This window comes from Stylophora pistillata, chromosome 10 (assembly GCF_964205215.1).
Source record: "Stylophora pistillata chromosome 10, jaStyPist1.2, whole genome shotgun sequence".
In the NCBI taxonomy this organism is placed as follows: Eukaryota; Metazoa; Cnidaria; class Anthozoa; order Scleractinia; family Pocilloporidae; genus Stylophora; species Stylophora pistillata.
Genome location: NC_142528.1, coordinates 24,941,501 through 24,960,263, shown reverse-complemented (window position 1 = coordinate 24,960,263; position 18,763 = coordinate 24,941,501). Strand labels below are relative to the sequence as shown.

Below are 18,763 nucleotides of genomic sequence, written 5' to 3'. Positions count from 1 at the left end.
TGTGGCGCGCGCCTATTTATCTGCGTGCCTGCCACGCGCGCGACGAGGCTCTGCTAATAGAAGTTATTTCTAGCTTTTATTTCTGGCCGAGATGCAAATTACTCTTTTCCTATTTTATAACTAGAAATGTCACTTTGTGGTAAACTCTCCTTCAGTAAAACTTTTTTCTAAGAACTAATATATATATCTTATTAACTAAGCGCGAGGGCCGTACTGGGAGAATATCGGCCCGAGGTCTTGACAGTACGGACCTCGCTGCGCTCGGTCCGTACAAAAAAGACCGAGGGCTGATATTCTTCCAGTACGGTCCCGAGCAAGCTTGGTTAATAAGAGATTTATTATACGACTGAAGTTCAAAGGGACACAAGTGCGGTATCATTCGGGACCTTTCGGGACAGTGCCCAGTCCAATACTTAGAGAATATTGGACCGTCAATAGAGCATTTTGATTGGTTGATTTTAGTTATTGGTCCTCTGACTGCCCGAGTCGTGTAATAATTTATTTTATTTTCTTATACATTTACTCTTTCACGAATAGTGCACGTTGTGTTTCATTTCTTCCGATTTCGTAATCTGTCTTTGCGATGGAGTCTCTCTTGAAGAATATCGGAAAAAAAGTCACTTGTTCCATTTGTCTGGATACTTACACCAAACCAAAGACAATAGCTTGTCTTCATACCTTCTGCTTGAAGTGTTTGGAGGAACACGCTTTGAAAACTCAAAGACAAGGACATTTTCGATGTCAGGCACAAGTCAACATCCCTCAAGGAAATTGTTTCGATAACTTGCCGACTGGTTTTCTGCAAAATAGTTTGTTGAGTCTTCTTGCTGTACAACAAAGCGGCGATGGTAGTCAGATCAGCTGCGGTATTTGTAAGAAAAAGAGCGCCGAGATCAGTTATTGCTTCGCTTGCGAGAAATTGCTGTGCCATGACTGTGTTAATGGACACGAATTGTTTCAAGTGAGTACCTTTCATGGACACGAATTGGCGGCAGTGAAACAGTTTCAACCCGCAGACTACGAGGCCTTCCTGAAGCGTCAGTACTTTTTCCCTCAGCCTTACCACGAGAGAGAAGTAACCAGGTTCTTTTGCCTTGAATGTCAAAACTGTGTTTGTCAAGTTTGCATAAACACTGATCACAACAATCATAATATTGATCTGCTCGATAAAGCAGCGGATGCCGAGAAAGCCAACATTTTGGCGGTAGTCGAGTCGATAGAAGGAAAGATGAAAGTTTGCAGCGATGCGATTAAGACTTTTCAACGGGTTGCTACTGAGCTGGAACGAAATATCACCGCTGCAAAACATGAGGTTTCACAAACAGCCGAAGAAATGATCTCGAAGATTCGAGGACACGAAAGGGAAGCTACAAAGGTCCTCGAGAATACACGCGTGTCGAGAATGGAGAAAATAAACTCTATGAATGAGCAAGTAGAGTCCTTTATGAAACAGCTTGAGCAAGCAGTTGAGTTTACCAATAACCTTGTTCAGAGAAGCTCAAGCTCAGATATTATGAAAAGTAAAAAGAGTTTGGAGGAGCGATTTGTTGATCTCACCATGACCGCAGTGCCAGCACTTCAGGTTGGTTCATTTGTCAAGTTTATTTCAACTTTTTCGATTGAGAATTCAAGCCCAGGCTTCGTGACAACCAGTGAAATAGACACACGCCTTTGGACAATAGAAGGACTAACTGAAAATCTCCAAGCTGGTTTGAAAGCAGAGTTTCTGATCTGTCCAAAATCAAAGAGTGAAGAGGAGCTTACAAATAGAGGTCAGAGTAAATCTGACGTCAAAGTGCTCATAGAACCCGCTGAAGATGTAGCAAGTTTAATAAATAATGCGAACGGAGATGAAAATTTTCAAGTGAAGTTTGTTCCCAAAGTCCCTGGAACCTACAGCATCACAGTCAAAATAAATGGGGACAAACTTGTTACCAGTCCTCTCAGGGTCTACGTGAAGGAACGACGGATTGATGTTGTAGGAGAGTTGGTACTAAAGGGAGAAATTCCTAAAGAATCAAACGGGATTGCGGTCAACAGCCAAGGAACAATCGCTGTAAGTGACATTGAAAAACACTGTATTCTAATATTTGATAAGGATGGAAATTTTGTGCGAAAATGTGGCTGCCATGGGCAGCTGGAAGAACCAGCTGGAGTCACATTTTTGAATAATGACGAGCTACTGGTGGCCGATGACGGTAATGACCGCATTTAACAATTCAATGTACAGACAGGAAACTTTGTGAAGAGCTTTGGAAAGGAAGGGACTGGAGATGGCGAATTTCAGAGTCCCGAAGGTATTTGCGTGAATGATAAAGGACATATTGTTGTAGCGGATTACGGTAACAGCAGAATCCAGGTCTTGAATAAAGATGGTACATTCATGTTCAAATTTGGAGACAATGCCCATGAAAACTTGACACCTAGTGGATGCATTTATCACAAAAACAAGTTCATTGTATCTGACCAAATAAACCATTGTTTGAAAGTGTTTGACAGTTCAGGGAAGTTCTTGTACAAGATTGGAGAAGAAGGTGAAGCAGATGGACAGTTTTCATTTCCACGGGGTTTGTGTATTGAGAAATATGGCGACCATCACAGTCTTTTGGTGTGTGACTTTTGCAATAGACACATTCAGCAGTTTACAATGGAAGGTCGCTTTGTTGGCAAAACTGTTACTACGCTAACAAATCCGAAAGCAATAGCTACAATACCTGATGGTCGTATTTTGGTGTGTGACTATTTGGGCGAAAAAATTTATCTCTTGAAATAGACGCTGAAAAAATGTTTGTTTAAAATGGAATAATAATTAAGGAATCACAAAATAATAACTGTCATCATTACACTCAGCAAGTAATGTGTACAATGAATATGATTTGCTCAGGGATCCTACAGGCGCGTGCATTAAACATCGAAATATTACTAACATGAACTTCATCATGTCTATACGGACAGAGCTGAATAACGTCTGTGCAGGCACTAGGCTTTGCCGCGGAAAACGGATTTTGAGTCGTTTGCATAGTTGATCATCCGTTCTGTTCCTTCAAGGCGTTGTTTTCTTTGCCGTTTTTTTTTTTTTTTTTTTTTTTTTTTTTTTTTTTTCACAAAACAAACTCCAAAAACTTTGTACACCCCCTAAAAAATTTTCGAAAGTGAATTTTCTCCTTAAAAACATGGAAATAGGAAAATGCCTTTGACGAAAACAAAATGCCACGGTTTTAAATGCCAACCCTTATTATTTTCCGCTAATTCGCTAAATTTTAAACCTCACATGCTTGATTCCGTGTTGTTGACAGCATGCCCTCTGACGTAGCATTTCGTTATTCAGCCCTGTCGTCTCGACGTGTATGGATCAGCGAGTCCATCAATCCTCTCCACCACGTGCATTGTTAAATATCGAGCTTTCTCGTTCCCACTTTCATTGTCAATTTTTTCTAAGCTAAAGGGAAATTTTTTTTTAGCTTGTCACATGACAGTTTTCGATTTTGCAGGATAGGATTAAAAATACAAATTATTTCCTTCAAGATATTCATATAACTATAGCAATGCTTGCAATAGATTATTTCATTCAGTATCGTTGAATTGTTAACAATAATTCTATGAGCGCGTGTTAGAACGATAGATAGGAAACGAGGCCCGTATGGCCGAGTTGGCTATAATCATCTGATATCCAAGAAGCGCGAGTGGAGTAATTGTTTTATTCAAAACGATCGAAAACATAGATAAAGCTTCCCAAATTTAATTTTTAAAAAGAAACGAAATGTTACAATGTTCAATAACAATTTTGGCTTAACTGGTCTTCAAGCGCGTGCATAGTATAATGACTCATAACCCAGATGGGTAAGCCAATGAAAACTCTTTAACTGCATTTTCCAATGATCCACTTTTTTACCATAAGAAATAAGAAATAAGGAGGAGTAGTTTGTTTAATTTTGTTAGACCACTTTATTCGATTGTAACTTAGGCAGATTTTTCTAGTTTTTGACTAAACTTGAGTTCACATGTAAGCAAAATATTCATAGGAAACGAGACATTGCAACAATCATTATTGATTTATTGCATACATGCCATCTTGTGACTAAAAAATGGTTAGTGAGTTTATAATACTTATGTATTTCTGAATTGATCATAAGAGATTTTGTATTAATAATGAACTGTTTCCGTAGCGAGACAAGTTGTTTAGCTGTGAACTTGATTTCAGATAATAAAAACTGGATGGAGAAATGAATTTGTTGTTTAGTTTTCGGTCTTTGCACACAGTAATAGAACTACAATTGATTTAGTGCATCCAGCCACCAAATTGAAAAACTCGTGAGAATTGGAAAAATCTGAAAAAAAACGACAGGCCGCAGAAAAACGGTCCAAGAAAACTACTTGGTAAACAGACTTAACGTCTGCCCCAGGAACAAATGATGATTAAGTCATTCATCTGCTCGAGGCCAAGGAATCTGAAGTAAATGGTTTTTTTTTGGTCTTTTAGGTCATCATTGTCATTATTTCTGAAAACAGTTGCAAATAGAACTAATTTATTTAGGAACAGACTTTCCTTAAATGGAAGCCATCTGGTCATGATTCATGGTTGTTAGCGATTTCGTGAAATCTCGCGATGGACGTGTGACAGTTGAGAAGCCTAAAATATCAAAATAATTTCTTAACTAGGTGACAGAGGGTGACAGTAAACAAGGCAATTGTTCCTATTACTCTTTCTTCAAAAGGGAAAAGGTAAGAAAAGATCATTAGAAATGATACCTAGTCTTTGATACTCCTTTAGCGAAGCTAAGTTCTTATCCCCCCCCCCCCCCCTATTTCTATGACTAGTACAAGCAAATACAACCTTTTTCATGTTTCTACATAAAGTATTGGAAAGAAAAGGAGCCAATTGTCTACCGCTCGTGTAGGTATATGTAGGGATGCAGTTTTGGAGCTCGCTTTCTTTCTTCATTTATCTTCTTTCTTCACTGAAAACCATTTCCATATCAACGGTTTGGTATCAAGGCTCTTATTTGAACGTAAGTGAGCAAAACACTCAGTAACGTGTAAGTTGATACAGTTAATCTAGTTGTTGCTGTTTTTTTTTTCTTAAAATTTACTGCTTTTCTAAGCCTGCCACGTAACTAATCACTGCAGAGGGTGTTGAAAATAGATTTCGTTACTCAGTCACGAGGTTTGTACTGTTGTCCAATCGGAACACGAGACTTGATTGACATAGGAATTTTACCTCGCGCGTGTTGTGTTAGACTAAAATTTATCTCCGAAAATAACTAAGTGAACCAGGGATCATTTATGGAAATCTGTTGGAAGTCTAGAGGAGTTTTTCTCTCAATGAACTAAGGAACATTCATTAAAAATCTGTTGGAAATCTACAGAGGGGAATTCCTTCTTCTAGGACATCAATTACTTTTAATGTATAAAAAGCTCCTTTTTAACTGCTATCAGTCAAAAAAAGGAATGGAACAAGCGCCATAATTAAATAAAATACTACTTGTTATGTTACTAAACATTCGCTCCAAAAATAAAAGGTCTCAAGGTTCGATCTGCTTAATTAGCGAAAAAACAAAGCTATCATATCTAATCTGACTGATGTTTCTCGGAATCACAAACAATACACGGGTGTGTTTCATTTCGCCCCGATTTCATAATCTGCCTACGCAATGGAGTCTCTCTTTAAGAATCTCGAGAAACATGTTGGTCTATCCTGGTAGACCTGTTTATTTGGTTGTAAATTTTCCAAATATCTCTGATGATAACTGTATTAACATAAATCATTATAACATAACCAAAGTAAAGCGCGCGCTCTGATTGGTCAATTTAGCGTCCCCCATTTGTCCATAGGTGTTCGCGGCTGACGTGAGCAAATGCAAAGACTATTTTTCCGCGCACGCTTGTTTTTGCTGGTCACGTAAGATTTGTTAAATAAAAGGGAACTCTTTAGCTACAATGTTATGTTATAAAACAAATGGTAAACACCACAGCGTACACTATTGAGTTATGGGTGCACTTGGGAGGTTTGCTAAGCACTCAAGAAGCTAGAGTCGCTCTCGGCTATCGCCTCGAGCGACTCTTACGCTTCTTTCGTGCTTAGCAACCTCCCGCGTGCATCCATAACTCAATAGTGTACGCTGTGGTGTTTACCATTTGTTAACTAGTGATTGATGTTTTGACTCAACAAAACTTCTTATGTGAGGAAAAAAGACATTGCAACAGTCATAACTGATATAATTTATCGGCATGTCATTACTTGTAATCGAAATGGACTGTAAATTTATCATTAGTTGTGAATGTTTTATTCGATCTCGGGGGAGTTTGCATTGATGAATAATGCTGTGACAAAAAAAAGTATAACTGTGCAATTGATTTAATAAAGAAGAGATGAAGATATTATTTCGGGATTTTGTTAGCAGTCTTTGCCTTCAGCAACTATATTACATTTGAATCAGTTAAACACAAAACTTAATTGAAAAAAAATCACGAGAAATCGAAGAATCTAATGACCACCAAAATAGTCCTAGATAAGTACATTGCGCCCAGACCCCATAAACAAAGGATATCTTTCTCATCAGTGCTCAAGGTCCTGGAAAATTAAAGGTAATTTTTTGTTTTTTTTCCATTTTCTGACCAAGAATAGTTGCAACAACTAATTTATTTATCAACAGACGTTCTTTGTGAGCAAGGCATCAGGTCATATTTTTGGCGGTTAGCGCCGGATTCCGATAGATATCGTGATAAGTCCGTGACACCTGAGTTACTTTGAATGGAAAAATTGCATGACGATAATCAAGACCAGCTGGGTCCTATCTATTCGTGATGAGGGGGACCCTCGAGACTATTGAAGGCTGAAAAATTAATTAACCTTTGTTAAAATCAAGGTTTTATGACTAGCTCGAGTACTTTCAGGATTGCGCGTCCGGCTCAATGAAAATAGATTGGATACCTTCCATTCGTTTGCGGACAGAGTTTTAGAGCTCGCATTCTTTCACATGAAACTCAGGCATTTTGCATATAATCCGTTTTTCATCAGGGCTCTAACATGTCTATCATTTAAAATGAAATAAGTAACTTATGCTGCGTAACGTGTGAATTAATTAAGTTTATCAATTGATTTTTATTTCTAATCTTACAAATTCTTTAACTGAACTTTCTTTGAAGCCCACGTATCTAATCACTGCTGAGCAATAACTCTCAGATGGAATATTCACTGCAAAAAGAAAGTTCATTCACCGAATCAAAATATGGAGTCAATTTGAATTACCATTGTTTTTGACTTACTAGCCTCGTCTTCATGTGCAAAACATGTCTGCTATGAGTCACAGTAAGGAATGGAACAGGAGCTTTTGTTGAAGGGCACTGATACAACTTGTTTTGCAACTAAATATCTGCTCCAAAAATAAAAGGTCACAATTTTCGGTCTGCTTGGTCGGCCAAAATACAAAGCTATCATATTTCATCTGACTGATGTTTCTCGGATTCACAATCAATACACGGGTGTGTTTCATTCACAGGCAGCCCAAGCTCACTACAAGAAAAGCGGACGTGACTCTTACCGTGTTTGCGCAACGTTTTATATTTATAAAGGTTTGTATGGGATGTTATCGAGAAAAACATGTCTTGTTTTGAAATAAAATGGGCTTACCTTATTGCCTTGATGTTTTCTTTGTTGATTCCATAGTGTCTCAGGCCATTCTGAAGCGTTTTCGGCGAGTTAGCGCTATGTTGGTGTTCAACTGTTAAAAGAAAGACTTTTAAAGACTTCTTAAAAGAAAGACTTTTAAAGAACGACTGTTAAAAGAAAGAATTTTAAAGACGTATGGTAACAGTCGACGCAAAACCCACCAAATCGCTCAAATTCGCCATTTAGAGTCACAGACTGACGACAATACACAGCAAGTGAGAGAGGTTTACATTTATTTTGAGCTTTAACTCAAGACATTTCCTGATATAAGTTTACGATACTAAGCACAGGCAGCCCAAGCTCACTTCTAGAAAAGCGGGCGTGACTCTTAACGTGTTGCGCAACGTTTTATATTTATAAAGGTTTGTATGGGATGTTATCGGTTTGCCTTAAAAGAGAGAAAAAAATGTCTTGTTTTGAAATAAAATGGGCTTACCTTATTGCTTTGTAGTTTTCTTTGTTGATTCCGAGCGTCTCAGGCCATTTTGAAGCGTTTTCGGCGAGTTAGCGCTATGTTGGTGTTCAACTGCTAAAAGAAAAACAAGGTCGGAAACCTACTTTAGGAGTGTCCGTCGCCCAAAGCAAATAATTCCGCCAAAAAATTACCACCAGTCTCGATTCCTCCAGAAAATCAAAGCAGAGATGTTGCAGTTTCATTTCCATTCACTCGATTCCCAATTCCTCCCACATATCTTTCACTAGCGATGCTTTTATCTCCAGATCGATCGGCTTTCCAATTTCGAATTTGGCTGCTTGAAACATTTGCGATCGCACAGTATGTTGGGTAATAAAAATAAGCCCGGCGAGGGTAGCCAGCGACGTGTTGTCGACAAACAAACCAATTAGCTCCCCTGGTCCCCTCGAGAGGTTTTGTTAAGACCGTATTGTTGTGATCGACCAATCAACATGGAATGGAAAGGTGTGATCAAAACAATGCGGTCTTGACAAAACCTCTCGAGGGGACCAGGGGAGCTAACTGGTTTGTTTGTCGACTGCAGGTTGTTGGCTACCCTCGCCGGGCTTATTTTTGTTACCCAACATACTGTGCGATCGGCCAACGGGCCGCAAATGTTTCAAGCAGCCAAATTCGAAATTGGAAAGCCGATCGATCTGGAGATAAAAGCATCGCTAGTGAAAGATCTGTGGGAGGAATTGGGAATCGAGTGAATGGAAATGAAACTGCAGCATCTCTGCTTTGATTTTCTGGAGGAATCGAGACTGGTGGTAATTTTTTGGCGGAATTATTTGCTTCGGGCGACGGACACTTCTAAAATAGGTTTCCGGCCTTGTCTTTCTTTTAGCAGTTGAACACCAACATAGCGCTAACTCGCCGAAAACGCTTCAAAATGGCCTAAGACGCTCGGAATCAACAAGGAAAACAACAAAGCAACAAGGTAAGCCCATTTTATTTCAAAACAAGACATTTTTTTCTCTCTTTTAAGGCAAACCGCTAACATCTCATACAAACCTTTATAAATATAAAACGTTGCGCAACACGTTAAGAGTCACGTCCGCTTTTCTAGTAGTGAGCTTGGGCTGCCTGTGTACTAAGACTTTTCAATATTCTCCAAGACATTTCTTTATATTTCGAATAAACAACCAGACTCGTCGCTTGTCTGGGCTCCCTGTGGAGTCACGTCCGCTTTTCTAGTAGGGAGCTTGGGCTACCTGTGGTTTCATTTCGCTCTGATTTCGTAATCTGTCTTCGCAATGGAGTCCCTCTTGAAGAATCTCGAGAAACATGTCACTTGTTCCATTTGTCTGGATACTTACACCAAACCAAAGACCATAGCTTGTCTTCATACCTTCTGCTTGAAGTGTTTGGAGGAACACGCTTTGAAAACTCAAAGACAAGGACAGTTTCGATGTCCCGATTGTCAGGCACAAATTAAGATCCCTGAAGAAAATTGTTTCGATAACTTGCCGACTGGTTTTCTGCAAAACAGTTTGTTGAGTCTTCTTGCTGTTCGAGAAAGTGGCGATGGAAGTCAAATCAGCTGCGGTATTTGTAAGAAAAAGAGCGCCGAGATCAGTTATTGCTTCGCTTGCGAGAAATTATTGTGCCATGACTGTGTTAATGCACACGAATTGTTTCGAGAAAGCGCCTTTCAAGGACACAAAGTGACGGCAGTGAAACAGTTTCAACCCGCAGACTACGAGGCCTTGCTAAAGCGTCAGTCCTTTTGCCCTCAGCCTTACCACGAGAGAGAAGTAACCAGGTTCTTTTGCCTTGAATGTCAAAACTGTGTTTGTCAAGTTTGCATAAACACTGATCACAAGAATCATAATATTGATCCGCTCGACAAAGCAGCGGATGCCGAGAAAGCCAACATTTTGGCGGAAGTCGAGTCGATAGAAGAAAAGATGAAAGTTTGCAGCGATGCGATTAAAACTTTTCAACGGGTTGCTACTGAGCTGGAACGAAATATCACCGCTGCAAAACATGAGGTTTCACAAACAGCCGAAGAAATGATCTCGAAGATTCGAGAACACGAGAGGGAAGCTACAAAAGTCCTCGAGAATACACGCGTGTCGAGAATGGAGAAAATAAACTCTATGAATGCGCGAGTAGAGTCCTTGATGAAACAGCTTGAGCAAGCAGTTGAGTTTGCCAATAACCTTGTTCAGAGAAGCTCAAGCTCAGATATTATGAAAAGTAAAAAGAGTTTGGAGGAGCGATTTGTTGATCTCACCATGACCGCAGTGCCAGCACTTCAGGTTGGTTCATTTGTCAAGTTTATTTCAACTTTTTCGATTGAGAATTTAAGCCCAGGCTTCGTGACAACCAGTAAAATAGACACACGCCTTTGGACAATAGAAGGACTAACTGAAAATCTCCAAGCTGGTTTGAAAGCAGAATTTCTGATCTGTCCAAAATCAAAGAGTGAAGAGGAGCTTACAAATAGAGGTCAGAGTAAATCTGACGTCAAAGTGCTCATAGAACCCACTGAAGATGTAGCAAGTTTAATAAATAATGTGAACGGAGAGGAAAATTTTCAAGTGAAGTTTGTTCCCAAAGTCCCTGGAACCTACAGCATCACAGTCAAAATAAATGGGGACAAACTTGTTACCAGTCCTCTCAGGGTCTACGTGAAGGAACGACGAATTGATGTTGTAGGAGAGTTGGTACTAAAGGGAGAAATTCCTAAAGAATCAAATGGGATTGCGGTCAACAGCAAAGGAACAATCGCTGTAAGTGACATTGAAAAACACTGTATTCTAATATTTGATAAGGATGGAAATTTTGTGCGAAAATGTGGCTGCCATGGGCAGCTGAAAGAACCAGCTGGAGTCACATTTTTGAATAATGACGAGCTACTGGTCCTGGATGAAAAGAATCACTGCATTCAACAATTCAATGTACAGACAGGAAACTTTGTGAAGAGCTTTGGAAAGGAAGGGACTGGAGATGGCGAATTTCAGAGTCCCCAAGGTATTTGTGTGAATGATAAAGGACATATTGTTGTAGTGGATTCTTGTGACAACAGAATCCAGGTCTTGAATAAAGATGGTACATTCATGTTCAAATTTGGAGACAATGCCCATGGAAAACTTGACACACCTAGTGGATGCATTTATCACAAAAACAAGTTCATTGTATCTGACATAGAAAACCATTGTTTGAAAGTGTTTGACAGTTCAGGGAAGTTCTTGTACAAGTTTGGAGAAGAAGGTGAAGCAGATGGACAGTTTTCATTTCCATGGGGTTTGTGTATTGAGAAATATGGCGACCATCACAGTCTTTTGGTGTGTGACTTTAGCAATGGACGCATTCAGCAGTTTACAATGGAAGGTCGCTTTGTTGGCAAAACTGTTACTACGCTAGGAAATCCGAAAGCAATAGCTACAACACCTGATGGTCGTATTTTGGTGTGTAACTGTTCGGATGGAAAAATTTATTTCTTGAAATAGACGTTGAAAAAAATGTTTGTTTAAAATGGAATAATAATTAAGGAATTACAAAATAATAACTGTCATCATCACACTCAGCAAATAATGTGTACAATGAATATGATTTGCTCAGGGATCCTACAGGCGCGTGCATTAAACATCGAAATATTACTAACATGAACTTCATCATGTCTAGACGGACAGAGCTGGATAACGTCTGTGCACGCACTAGGCTTTGCCGCGGAAAACGGACTTAAGTAGTTTAAGGCCTGGGTCAGGAGATTAAATTGCCTTAAGAAAATAAACAGCCGTATCTCCATAAATATACAGCTGATTGCGCTGAAACTTTCATGGACGATAGATTTCCATACGAACTTTTACCTTTTGGCAACAATGCCAACGATGACAGTCACGTGTCGGGTCACGTGATCCAAACGCTACTCAATCGGTTTTTATCGGAATTGGTAAGATTTACACATGCTCGTTACTGATCAATGAATGAGAAAAATACTCATTAAAAAATGCTAGCCATCTACGTTTGGAATGAATTTCCTTTGTTCCTTAAAAAACAGATTCGAGATTTTTAGGAGATGAGAAGGAACTTTTCTCAACTTAATGGTCTTTAGATTGTTATCAACTCTACTCGGCACTTCATTCCAAACGTGAAGATAAATTTTATCAACACCTTCTTCCATTTCGCTAAAAATAACTGCTTGAAATGGAAACTTCGGCACCGGCGATAACATTCTGACTACCCCTTTATGAACTACGAAAGAAGCAGCCATTTTGTTTCTTTTCGAACATAATACATGAATAAGACTTGACGACCACATTATACCGCTGACCAAGAAGGAGCAAATTAAATATGATTACAGTCGTGTGAAGCGTCTGAAGGTCGATCACCGGACAATCTCTGATGGGAAAGTAAAACTGCTGGCTTCTCAAGCCAAAAAACGAACGAATTATCATTTACTGTTCTAGTATAGAATGTTTTCAACTCCTGTAATTGTAAGGATTCTGAAATACTTCAATAACATTACTTCAAATTGTTTGTTGCTTTGTTCGCAATTTCCGCGTCCGTGACCGAAAGGAAATAAAAGATGCTAAATTAAATTAAGAGATGTACTGTGGGACTCACTGCATGGGTTATTGTTTCCCATGTAGTCAAATACTGATACGACAGCTTTAATGTTTCTCTTCACACGACAGCGAAATCAACCCACAACATGTAACAAAATTGAGCTGCAGGAGGGAGGTGGAAGGGAGAAATAACTGCTAGTGTTAGTGCTCCATAGGTTTAAAAATTATAGCCCCTTAAGTCTTATGAAAAATCTGTTGGTAACAAATGAACTGGGCTTTCAACTGGCCTGGCAGCAAGAAAAGAGTGAAAAACAAGGTTCTTCAAAATTCAAATTCTCCCCTCCCACCCCATCTTAATGGAGAGATAATTTGCATGTGCACTTTGCACTGATTTCCCGCCGGCTCAGTTGGAGGCGTCTGTCCAATTTCGTGTCGTACAAAAAAACGATAAAAAAGTACAAAAATTGAGTGAAAAAGAAAATAGAAACAACATGTAAATTGACATGGGGATTGACTGCGGATTCGCTCGTGTTTATTTATGGGATACTAGGTCCCTTGCCCGAAAAAAAATTTCAAGAAACGAAAATGAATCAGCAAAGGGGTACAAAAGCCGGCAATTGGAAGAGAGATATCGGCTCTACATGGAACATTTCGAAGGATATCCCCATATACATGTGAGCAAAAGTAAGTGTTTCTTTCCATTAATCTTTTGAAGGTCGCTAAATACTTACAGGTAGAAAAATGAAGCACAATTACAAAAAAGTACATTTTCATCGATAGGTCTTTTTCTCAAGAAATATAAGGCCATCGATAGCCAAATTTCACAGTGGTCGCAGCCAGAAAAAAAGCAATGGTATCTAGAAGCATATTCTATGGAAAGCTGGCAGAAGACTGCCCAAGGCAAAAAAACTCTGCACCAAGTCGAAGGAATGCAAATGCTGTCTCTTAACAACACCAGTAGAGAGTAGCCTCTTCAAAAAAAGCACAGGTTGTGTGGCGAGCAGAAGCGAGGCATTCACAGAAGTAAAAAGCCGAGCCAAAGAGCTTTCAGGAAAAAAAATCTTCACACCAACACAAAAAGAAGTGAAAAACGTAGGGTCAGTGATATACAAGGAATTCGACTCTGTATGTAAGGAGCGACTGGGAAAGTCCTTTGGAGAAGTAATGTCCATGGTTCCCGAGGCTGGGTTGACAAAGAAAGTTTCACCTGTTGAGGCAAAAAAAAAATCCGTAAAGAAAAGAGAAAATTTAAAAAAAAAATGTAGAAAATTCCTGGAAAAAAAATTATGTCAACCTTCACCTGGCTCAACGAACATCTTTTGCAGCCAGGAAAAGGCAAAGAATGGTAGAATGTTTTGAAACCATTGATGAAGCCAAAGGGAGGGTAAAAAATGCCCGAAGCGACAGAAGAGGTCACACGTTCCCAGTACTGTGGATGGAAACCTAGAGCAGCTAATGCTGGATGTGAACGACTGGAAGACAGTGAACTAGTCTGAGAAGGCCAGGGAGTATCAAATAAGAAGAAAAGGGGCAAGAGTTCCACCACCCAATGCTGGGCAAGTTTTGAAGGAGTACCTAAAGTCCCAGGGAGTCAACACTGATACATTTGATCAGAAAAAGAGTAAGTAGTTTGTCATTATGAACACCAGCAAATTAAATATTGTGCATGAAGATCCATGTCACTCTGTACTCTAACAGACACTTAAGGTATACACGTAAACCCTTCCATACATATAAAAATCATTTAAAAGAAAAACAAACTGACCTCTTACTCAGAATCATAATCAAGTTTAAAGTCTTCCTAATCCATAATGTAATTTGCAGTTACTGTTGAGATGGCTAGTTGAAACAAGAAATTCAGATATAAAGCCACCTCAAAACATTTACCAGCTACAAGTGCATTCTCTTGATAATTATATATCACTTATATAGCCAATCCTCTTACATGTATGTATTCACTTGATGGTCAGTCAGTCAATTATGTTGAACAACATTTATCCCAGGATTTATACCTTGCTGCTTATACTGATTCTCCACTACACTTGACCAGATTCCAGTGTTACTGGATGTTAACAGCATTTTCTGTGATAAAAAAAAAAAAAATGACATCAAAAATATTGTCCAGGAGAAGAGGAATGAACACCACCGGGAGCTGAGATCTCTCTTTGCTTTAGAAGAGAAACAAATTATTACTACCCTCTCAACACTCCATTGCCCCACTCCTAGTCCCTTTTTGCCTTATCGGCTCTTAAAAATTTGTGATATATCAAAGCCATCACATGCTGTAACTTTTTCAGGTGGCTTTCAAGAAATGCACATCAATTATGAACAACCTACAAATGCAAAGGACATGTACCGCAGGTGTATTCCCACTTTATTCAAATAAAACACAGTAATCTGACCTTTATGCTTAAAAAAGCAACAACAACAAGATAAAAAATTAAAACAAAAAAATCAATAAAACAAACAAACATGTGGGTTTTGCAAAAACTTAATATAAAGGAAACAAGTAATGTATTTTTTATGTGTATATGCATTGTCTAGGAGCGAGAATTCGAAGGGCAATAAAAAAGCAAGATGGTGGGGAGATTTCCATGCCTGTTCATCGGCCAAACAGCCAAATCAGACAAGAAATACTGGATAAGATAGCTGCAGGGCAGTTCAACCTGGGTATACCAGTACTGGAAACTGAATACATCAAACTTGTCATTACACCAGAGGGAAAAATTGAGAAGCCCCCTTGCAAGTTGACAGCACGAAAGTATCCCTTGTTTGAAATAAGAGAGAGATGCTTGAAAAGAAATGAAAAATATATGAGAATCACATCAGATGATGAATACAGCAAGCTAAGCCAAGAAGAAGTAAAAGGAAGACTTGCCTCCCTTAATGAGGCAAATACAAGTGAAGAGCCTGATAAGTTGCTTGCTCAATTGAAAAAGGTAGAGAGAACCCGGCACTGGTTATTATGGCACGATCATGCTGGAATTGGAAGTACTAGGATCATGTTATTCCTGGTGCGTGAAATGTATGATCCTGCCCTTCACCTGACAAATGAAGAATACCTGGCCAAAAATACCAACACAAAAAAAAATTGATGTACAAGCAGAAATAGAACAGCCTCATCTGTACATGATAGGAATGTGTGGCAGTTCAGATGCTGACCAGGTACTATTCATACCAACAAGAAGAGAATGTCTCATAGATCTAGCAAAGGAAGTTCAGATTGGAGATGTCAAGATTAAGGCTACAATGAGATTCATGAATGGAGATAATCCAAGCGTTGAGTTTGAAGATGGAACTCAGAAAGGTGGCCATCGGGGTTGTGTTGGCTGTGATGGAGACATGCGTAGTTCATTTGACTTTGAGTATACGTCACATTGGAAATACAAGACACTGGAAGAAAAACAAAACCTTGTTCTTACAGGTCCTGAAGGGAAAAAAGGTGGTCTTTACCCTTTCAAAAACCTAAAAGTTGAGCAGCTGAGAGGAGAACAACGAGCAAGAGGGGAAGATGAAAGTGGCACAAAGCAACAGCTGCAAGAGAAACTTACAGAATTGCTTGGGGATACATGCAGAGTTCCTGCATTGTTGTATGTCGAGAGCCAGTTAAGTTTAGAAGAAATAAACCTAAATCAGTATGAAGTCTTATTCTTTGAACCACTTCATTGTTGCCTAAATCACATTTCACATGTGTTAGAAGAGCTCCCTCATCACATCACAGATGTGGACACACTTCTGACATTGAAGGAAACACTATCCATTGCCCTAAAAAAAGACAAGCTTCGCTGCACAGACTATCGTCGAGCACTTCTGCAGGTAATCATTCTCTTAACTGGAAAAGCAGACAACAGTGTGATGGATTTACTGACAATACTTGCTGAGATGATGGGAATATTTTACGCCAAAGAAGACACCAGATGCCCAAAGCAGATCCTGCGACTTGCAAACCTTTCATTCAAACATGCACTGGCAATGAGGGCCATACTAACCCCACCCAAGACCATGACCATTCGTAAATTGTATGGTATCTACTATCACAGTGCTGTGCATTATGCATCTGTCATCTGCAGGCTGGTGTCTTTCATCCATCAATGCTGAGTGATTTGAAAGATTTTTTGACAGAATTGTAGACATAACAAGAAAGACATGGAGCAAACATGCAGAAGATTTGGTGCCGAATGCATTTCTTCACATACTGGGAGAAGATATCACTGCAGAAGAAAATACAGTCAGCCTTCAAGAACAGGATATAACAAAGTTGGCAAATAAGTTACCTGATAGAGCCAACACAGCAGTAAGCAAAGACCTGTTAACAAAGAAGGCAAGATTATGGCAGGCTCAGCTGGAGGTAATAGGTGATTTCCTCCTTCCAGGACCAGGGGTTTGGTGGCACTAGAAAGATGATGGTTTAGTAGAGTTCCATGATGGTCCTAGTGAAGCTACACATCACCCAGAGGGTCTCAGTGTCTTTCATTTCAGGTCTAGTTCAGTCAAAGCCATTCAAACCAGCTTGGAGACTGCTTGGAAACAATGTTCTGAGAAACCTAAAGAACTGCCTCTATACCAGCTGAGAAGTAAGAGTGGGCAACTAGTTTACAACAAAATAATTTGGATATATCAACAAAGTTGAAATGGTAAATTGGCCACCGTAAACGGTGGCCAATTTACCATTTCAACTTTGTTGATCTATCCAAATTATTTCGTTACTCCCACCGACGCAGCCCCAAACAGTTTCTTTCGAAACTATCAGCCTTTATTAGTTTACAACAAGTTACATGGCAATGATGACAGCCCCTCAGCTGCTGAAGAATGTCAGCCAGCAGAAACTGATCCCAGTACCAAACCACAAGGTATTTTGCATTCAAGTTATTAGAGTAATCAATGACAAAATTTCAGTGAAATGAAACATGTAAAAATGCACATGTACACAAAATGTGAAGGAAAATAAGCAACCAAAATACATACAACATATTCATTCACATGATAAAACAAAAGTAGCAATTAAATTATAGTCTAGTCCCTTATTTTTTCTTTTTCTCAAGAACCATCTTGTGAAGACATAGACAATAGTGATGACATGGAAGTTGCTGCAGTTATTTTTAGAGAAGAATTACAACTGGAAAACTTACATGACCACTTACAGAGTGACAAAGAACAAGGAAAGGAACATCAACCACAAGAAAATAGCAAAGAGCCTCTAGAGCAAAACCAACTTCCACAGCTTTCAGAGCATGAGACTTGTTCTAGGTCAGATGAAGGTAACCAGCCCCTGACTTCAAAAACAGCAAAAGCAGCAGAGGTTGTACTAGGCAAAACACCTGAGGTCATACAGCTTGAAAAATTATGCAACAACCTAAACCGCAACCCCAAATTCAGATATTGTGCCAGCAGGTATGAAAACCACCTGGCAAAAATACAAGTTCTTGTCCTGAAGGCCACTAAGCAACTACAATCTGATTTAAAAGTGTGGGATGTAGCCTTCTTAATGCAGAATAACCGGCTTCCCAATGCTAATGACTATGAGTTATCAGATGAGGTAACAAGTACTCTTCACAAGAAAAAAGTTGCTCTGAAATTGTTACAATCCTGGAAGATTACAGTACATTTATAAAGTATTTTGATCAAGCATTCTTACCTAATTTATTTTATTCCCTTAAAAAAAAGTCAGGTCATTTAAAAAAGGTAATAAGTTGCTTGAAAGTGATTGTTGTCCATGATTTTTACTGCTGAAAGCTTTGGATTAAGAGCAAATTTGTTACTGGTAATTAACACTTAATTACTTATTGCTCACCTTCATCATAAGCATGTCAAAGATTATGTTTGACTGCAAGATAGCTGTGCTGTTGAGCTATCTTGTCCCTATATGGATTAAAAAAAAATACACTGTGAACATGAAATTAGAAAAGAAGTCTCATGCAACAGTTTTTACTTAATTTACTTTACTTGACTTAAAACAACAACAAACATATGAAACATATGTGTGAACTGCGGTTATGAGACGTATATGAGAACGATCCTTCGCAGTAAAGCACTATTTGAGCAATAGTGAAAATCAGACCTGAAAAAAATTTCAGGCCTGTACCATAACTTTGATGGCTTTAGTTTCATAAGTTGCACAACATG

The 18,763-nt window shown here is 39.0% G+C and overlaps 5 protein-coding genes across 7 annotated transcripts in view; 4 read left to right on the top strand and 1 right to left on the bottom strand.

The window, feature by feature from the left end:
• The first annotated feature begins 40 nt into the window (after positions 1 to 40).
• On the top strand, positions 41 to 4,228 carry LOC111347391 (E3 ubiquitin-protein ligase TRIM45). The gene has a single exon (XM_088735173.1). The coding sequence runs from the start codon at positions 584 to 586 to the stop codon at positions 2,213 to 2,215; it is 1,632 nt and encodes a 543-aa protein (XP_088591299.1). The 5' UTR covers positions 41 to 583; the 3' UTR covers positions 2,216 to 4,228.
• Positions 4,229 to 8,690: 4,462 nt separating this feature from the next.
• Positions 8,691 to 18,763, top strand: part of LOC111321447 (uncharacterized) — a 21,336-nt gene continuing 11,263 nt past the window's right edge. Inside the window, exon 1 of the mRNA XM_088735677.1 lies at positions 8,691 to 9,063. The gene's annotated coding sequence lies outside the window, so the exon portion shown is untranslated. The remainder of the gene's footprint in view (positions 9,064 to 18,763) is intronic.
• On the top strand, positions 9,085 to 12,677 carry LOC111347549 (E3 ubiquitin-protein ligase TRIM45). Its single transcript, XM_022954779.2, has one exon. The coding sequence runs from the start codon at positions 9,380 to 9,382 to the stop codon at positions 11,579 to 11,581; it is 2,202 nt and encodes a 733-aa protein (XP_022810514.2). The 5' UTR covers positions 9,085 to 9,379; the 3' UTR covers positions 11,582 to 12,677.
• Positions 13,326 to 18,763, bottom strand: part of LOC148722379 (uncharacterized) — a 6,322-nt gene continuing 884 nt past the window's right edge. Inside the window, exons 2-4 of one of the 3 annotated variants that reach the window (XM_088735678.1) lie at positions 18,432 to 18,499; positions 14,653 to 14,722; positions 13,326 to 13,847 (exon numbers count right to left, since the gene is read on the bottom strand). In XM_088735678.1, the coding sequence (XP_088591804.1) occupies positions 13,498 to 13,847; positions 14,653 to 14,722; positions 18,432 to 18,446 (435 nt within the window). In that variant the 5' untranslated portion in view covers positions 18,447 to 18,499 and the 3' untranslated portion in view covers positions 13,326 to 13,497. Of the gene's footprint in view, positions 13,848 to 14,652; positions 14,723 to 17,781; positions 17,919 to 18,431; positions 18,558 to 18,763 lie in introns of those variants that run through there. The other 2 variants (XM_088735679.1, XM_088735680.1) reach the window with 2 other exon arrangements.
• Positions 13,845 to 17,264, top strand: LOC148722380 (uncharacterized). Its single transcript, XM_088735676.1, has 2 exons — positions 13,845 to 14,261; positions 15,185 to 17,264. The coding sequence occupies exon 2, from the start codon at positions 15,692 to 15,694 to the stop codon at positions 16,736 to 16,738; it is 1,047 nt and encodes a 348-aa protein (XP_088591802.1). The 5' UTR covers positions 13,845 to 14,261; positions 15,185 to 15,691; the 3' UTR covers positions 16,739 to 17,264.